The 6,082-nt window shown below is 37.5% G+C and overlaps 2 protein-coding genes across 2 annotated transcripts; both read right to left on the bottom strand.

Annotated features, from left to right (window-relative positions):
• Positions 1-1,456: 1,456 nt before the first annotated feature.
• Positions 1,457-3,758, bottom strand: LOC122272959 (uncharacterized). The gene is made up of 5 exons (XM_043057005.2): positions 3,563-3,758; positions 3,123-3,265; positions 2,737-3,019; positions 2,200-2,691; positions 1,457-2,109 (listed from the first exon to the last, which is right to left on the bottom strand). The coding sequence occupies exons 1-5, from the start codon at positions 3,756-3,758 to the stop codon at positions 1,457-1,459; spliced, it is 1,767 nt and encodes a 588-aa protein (XP_042912939.2).
• Positions 3,759-3,794: 36 nt separating this feature from the next.
• LOC139427314 (uncharacterized) lies at positions 3,795-5,673 on the bottom strand. The gene is made up of 2 exons (XM_071188513.1): positions 4,540-5,673; positions 3,795-4,424 (listed from the first exon to the last, which is right to left on the bottom strand). Exons 1-2 carry the CDS (start codon positions 5,671-5,673, stop codon positions 3,795-3,797), a joined length of 1,764 nt encoding a protein of 587 aa, XP_071044614.1.
• Between the last annotated feature and the right edge of the window lie 409 nt (positions 5,674-6,082).

Genomic DNA, 6,082 nt, shown 5'->3' with positions numbered 1-6,082 from the left:
GGTCGATTATCTCTAGAACTACTAGACCGATTTTAATGAAATTCGATAAGTACATACATTGATACAATACAAAACAAATAACCATCAACAATTGTAATATGCTTGCATGATCGTGCGTAACACTTGTAGGAGTCGGAAAGTATTAAACAGCGGTTGCAGAATAAACAACAAAAATGGGCTAATAATATTGTCCCCTCTTACAGATTTGCAGGCCTTGTGGAGTAATTTCATACTTGAAATAAGGCGGTTTTTCATTTCCTGCTGTAATTGATCCTACTTGTAAGGCAACGCTGGTTTCATTCCCTGGATGGTTCGCGAAGGGGGGAAGTGAGTTGCAATTCAACTCTCCACACCGTTCCAGACATGCTTTATAGGGTTGAGGTCTGGATATCTGCATGGCGAATATTCTCACTCTCTAGAAATTCGTTGATCAGAAGAACTCTATGTGACCTCGCGTTATCGTCCCTAAAAATTAACTCATGGCCAACTGCACCCCTGAAGAAGCAAACATAGGGCTCCAAGACCTTATTTCTATACCTCACACCAGTCACAGAGCCTCTTTCAATGACATGGAGAGGTGTGCGGCCTTCCAACAGGATCCTGCCCAGATGTCAAAAAATACACAAAATCAAAAGATGACCTCAAAGAAAGACTTCGAATCAAGTAATCAAGAAACCTCTACTATAACGTTTATTATAAAAAGGAAGATTTATTTACAACAAAATTACAGAATCGCCGAAAATTCAAAAGACAAATCTTAAACTCTCTCAAAACTATTATTTTCATTCTAAACTTACCATGGCAACCACCAAAAAAACTTCTCGTTGCAGTCTTTAAATAGGAACAAAAATAGGCTGCGCATAAGCACACAATATTTCACATCCTCCCACCTAAGTTAACAACATTAACAAAGCTAACTTACATAGCCAAAAGATATATTATGTTAAAATGACACTTTACAAGAATTTGAAATAAAAATTAAAGTTCTAAATCACTATGAAGTTTTTATAAAGATAGTTTGTCAGGTTTTCTAACAGCTCGTCCACTCCTAGTCACAACGGGAATTTTTGCAAAGCTCTTATCTTTCAAAGAAACTGGAATGTTGTCCTTTCTACTGTTATTGGTAATAAATTTCTCACACTTAGCAACTGGTAAACTTTCACCGGAAGAAATTTTCTAAAGGATACACCCTTTGTACTGCTCTGATTAGCTCTCCTTGTTTAGTTTTCATTCTCACTTGGCGTACAACTCCATCAGTACCCGGCATTGTTTCCATCACTTTTCCAAGAGGCCATAAGATCCTTTTCTTGTTATCATCTCCAATGATCACAATATCACCTACTCTCAATGGTTGAAAGGTGTTCTTTTTCTGCCTAGTACACAGGGCGCCTAAATATTCTTGACGAAACCTTACTCGAAAAGCTTCTCTGATTGTTTGTAGGTATTGTATTCTCCTTCACAGATGATTGGGATCAGTTTTGGTTTTGATGTCCGGAACAAAGCTGGGTTTTATCTCTTTGAGGAAGTCTGCAGGTGTAAGAGCAGTAAGACTGGCGTCAGAACACACAGTTATCAAAGGTCTCTGGTTCAAAATGGCCTCACGGTTGCATAAAGCTGTTTGCATTTCTTCATATGTTAAACTCGCTCGACCTAAGGTTTTCTTCAGCAGACCTTTCATCATTCCAACAAGCCTTTCCCAGAAGCCTCCCCACCAGGGAGCACTAGGAGGTATGAATTTCCAGGTAATCTGCTGATCCCTCGCCTTAACAAAAACCTGTTTAAAATCAATGCAAGATAATGCCTTTGCACTCCCTGTAAAATTCGTTCCGTTATCGCTGTATACAATCGAAGGTTTTCCTCTTCTACAAACAAATCGATGGAAACATTGTAAAAATGCCTCAGTTGATAGTGATGTGACTAATTTAATATGCGTAGCTCTATAAACGGCACAGGTAAAAATGCATATCCAGGCCTTTGAATTGTCTTTCAAAATCACAGGACCAGCAAAGTCCACTCCCGTTACTTGGAAAACAGCTGTATCTTGAACTCTATCAGCTGGTGGTGATGCAGTTGGTGGATCTACAGATTTGGCAGAAAAACGCTTGCAGACTACGCAAGATCTCAATACAGATTTTACTGTTCTTCTACCACACAGCAGCCAAAATCATTCTCTAAGAGAATTCAATGTGTAGGAAACACCAGCATGTCCATTTTTCTTATGTTCAAACAGTACTAAACGGTTTACTATAGAATTCTCTCCAGGTAAAATAGCAGGTGTTCTAAACTCTTCAAAATCATTTCTTTTATTTACAGTTGTTTTTAATCTATAGATTCCTTTCTCATCAATAAATACATCTAGAGTTTTAAGGCGTTTATCTGAAACTCCTGTAAATGACTCCCGCTGTATTAAGTATACAGTAGTTTTCTCAGCTTCTTCTAATTCCTTAACAGAAAGATCTCCTTTTCTTCTTTCTTCATTTTTGCAATTAAAAAGGAATCTCTTCACCCATGCCATAGTATGTACAATTTTCCGATAGTCAGAAATATTAGATCTCAAAAGTTTTGTCACTTCAAAATTTATCATTGAGGTTGTGACACCTTTTCTTCTCTCACAGTTTACTTCCTCCTCATTAACGACATCTTCAGACGAAGGCCACAAATCTTGAGGTAAGTGCAACCAACTGGGACCCTCTGATCATTGCAATCGCAGAATTTTTTGTGCAGAACATCCTCTACTTGGCAAATCAGCTGGGTTCATCGTCCCAGGAACATGTCTCCAGGTGTTAACATAAGTCTGCTCTCTGATTTCACGCACTCGATTGTAAACAAAAATGGCCCATTGTTCACTTCTTTTGATCCAGGCCAAAACAGTTGTGGAATCTGACCAAAAAGACACTTCATCATGAGTTACCTCAGACAAAATTGAAGTTGAGAGACGAGATGCAATGGTTGCTGCCAGAAGTTCAAGTTGTGCTATTGTAATTTCTCCTTTTCCTGTAGGGGCTACTCTACTTCTCGCCTGTAGTAATTGAACTCGTACATTATTCTCAGACTCCACTCTAATGTAAACAACCACAGCATAGACCAATTTACTTGCATCGCAAAAGAAATGAATGGAAGACTTCTTGGGGCTGTGAATTTTCCTCGGTTAAGTCGGTGTACTCCCACCCTCTAAGATCGAATTTTCTACTTGCCATTATTTCAGTAGCAACTCTTTCAAACATATTCAATTCTTCTATATCCTTGACACCCGTGACACAATTGTCTACATAAAAACTTTTCATTAGTTTTTGTACAACATATTCAGGATAAGTAGCCTTTTGTTCCGTTATTTCTTTCAAAATATTCAACAGGAGGTATTTGATAGTTGAGGACAGCAAAAACGGGCTACAGGTTACTCCAAATACTACCCTGCAATGCCTGTAAATCTTTAAGCCTGTATCACTAAGCCATAAAAATCTTTAGTAATTCCTATCAGTTTCAGTAAGTCCGATTTGTAAGAGGGCTTTACGTATGTCTGAAACGACACCAATTCTCTCAGTTCAAAACCGCATCAAAATACTTGGTATCAATTCAATAAGATTTTCACCCTTCTCTAAGCAATGATTTAAACTTGGAAAACCTTTGGCTTTAGATGAAGCATCAAATGCGGGTTTAATTTTGGTGGTGCTATTTGGTTTTATAACTGCACGATGAGGTAGGTAGTGTACATTTTCCTCACAATTATCCTTTACTTCTTCTATTATTCCCTCCTCCATCCATTCATTAAACACTTGCTCATACTCTTTATAAATCTACTGCGATTTAAGGCGGTTGACAGTCGAATTCAATCTTTTATACTCCAGGTCATAGTTGGTTGGCAATGGAGGATGATCTTCCAGCCAAGGCATGCTAACCACAAAACGGTTTTCTACATCTAGTCTGATTGTCTCCAAAAAGTACTCTTGTGTAGCTCTTTGCAACTCTGCCTTCACTTTCTTCGCAGATGGATCAGTGATTCCCAAAACATCCAATGACCACAGTTGATTCACAGATGCTTCAGTCAAAAGCAATGAAAGAGAGGAATTTGTCGTCACAGCAACATCACTTATAGGTATCTTCCCCATAAGAGTCCACCCTAGATGTGACTCAACGGCAACAGGACCTTCAATCAAACATTTTACATTGCCTGTGAGAAGCTTGCCGGCCACATCAGCTCCAAGTAATAATTTGACGTCATTAGATACTCCTAGTGAACTATACTCAGTATCATTCACACATATTCCATATTCATTCAACTCCTTTATCCACGGACCATATGGGATGCGTTTGACATAATCACAAATCACTGGTTGATCTAAACAAAGTACTTTGCAATTAAATTTGTTATCAATACTCGCTAAAGTAACTTTATTGAGAATGATACTTCTCACCTGATGATACACCTCCAAATAATTTATGTACTAACTTAATTTCTCCGCATTTCTCTTTACCCAAATATTTGATGACGTCTCACGTAATATATGTTCTCTCAGAGCCTGTATCAATAATAGCTCTCACAAGTTTGTCTTTATTTCCATTTCTTATGCGCAGGACTAGAGTCTGTAATAAAACTTCAGAATGAAGTGATTGGCTAGTTAAGACGTTATCGCCAACGACATTCTCGGTTGCTTCACTCTCTGGGTTTTGAAATTCATTACTGGCCGCAACTCCTCTGCAAAGAAGTATGTTGTGCTTTTTTCCACAATTAAAGCATGGTTTCCGTCTGCAATTTATTACTCTGTGCCCTGGTCGTAAGCATAAGAAACAACAACGTGATATTGCAACAGCAGTTTCTCTATCATTTAAACTCCAATTTTTTGCATATTCACAATCCCAAGAATTGTGCTGGTTTTCACAAAAAAGGCACTTTCTCTTTTCATATGGTGAAGTAAGCAATTCAGAAGTGGAAGGTACTTGTGCAGATTTACCAAATTTTTGTTTCAAGTGGAATCTACCGTTCGTAGGAATTCTTCGTTTCTCACTATCATCTATACCTCTCACGAAGGATTGAGATGCCATGTTCACTCTCTCTTCAGCCTCCACTTCTCCATCTAAGAACTCTAGCAAAGTATCCAAGTCAGTCTTGGTAGTTGGTTCAGCTCCTTCAGCATTTGGAACAACATGAGCAATTGACCGCTTATTTATAGTCCGATATCTTTCCCACGCTTTGATTGTTTCCTCCGGAATTGATGACTCGGCTAGAGGAAACAACATTGCAGCATATTTTTCTCTTGTTACTCCTAACACTTCTAGTGATCGAAGTTTTGACTCAATTTGATCATAAAGTTTCCGCAGAGATTTCTCTGATTTGCTTTGCTTCTGTAATACTAAAGCTAATAACTCTCTCACATACACTTGAATCAGCAATTCATCCTTTCCATATCTAATTTTAAGTTGATTAAGTGCAGTTTTATAACTCTCTCCACTCGGTGGAAAACTCTTTAAAAGTTCATCAGCAGGTGATCCTTTTAACATGGATTGCGATAAATAAAGAAATTTATCATGGTCGCCAATATTCTGATCTTTGTCAATTTTCTCAAATTGGCACCAAAAACTGAGCCAGTTTTTCAAATTTCCATCAAAGACTGGAAGCTTAATCTTTGGATACTGCAAATTAGTCGGACCAACAACTAAATGGCTAGTAACGGACATATTATGTTTTNAGTAAATTTTCCAATTTAATATCAAAAACTCTAATTTTATCAATATAAGATTCGGAATCATCTATTTCTTTATCAATTTCTTTTTCATCTCGAACTTCCGAAAACAACTCAGTTCTTACATTTTCTTCAGATATAAGTAATTGCTTACCTTTTTCTGATATGATTCTTAATTTCAACAATTTCTCTTCATCGTTCATTTCAGTCTCAATTTTTGCAAAATCATTGCATGACTCAGTAAACAATCTACGATGCTGTGTTCTCACTTGTTTCAATACTTCCATTTTCACTCAGATTCAGTAATAGTCGTTTTCTAAAATCTCAACAGAAATTCAAAGTCCTGTAGCGGACGCCATATGTCAAAAAAATACACAAAATCAAAAGATGACCTCAAAGAAAGA

Source organism: Parasteatoda tepidariorum, unplaced genomic scaffold (genome assembly GCF_043381705.1).
Source record: "Parasteatoda tepidariorum isolate YZ-2023 unplaced genomic scaffold, CAS_Ptep_4.0 HiC_scaffold_1734, whole genome shotgun sequence".
Classification (NCBI taxonomy): domain Eukaryota; kingdom Metazoa; phylum Arthropoda; class Arachnida; order Araneae; family Theridiidae; genus Parasteatoda; species Parasteatoda tepidariorum.
Note: the sequence above shows the minus strand (reverse complement) of the source record. Positions and strands in the feature narration are given on the sequence as shown.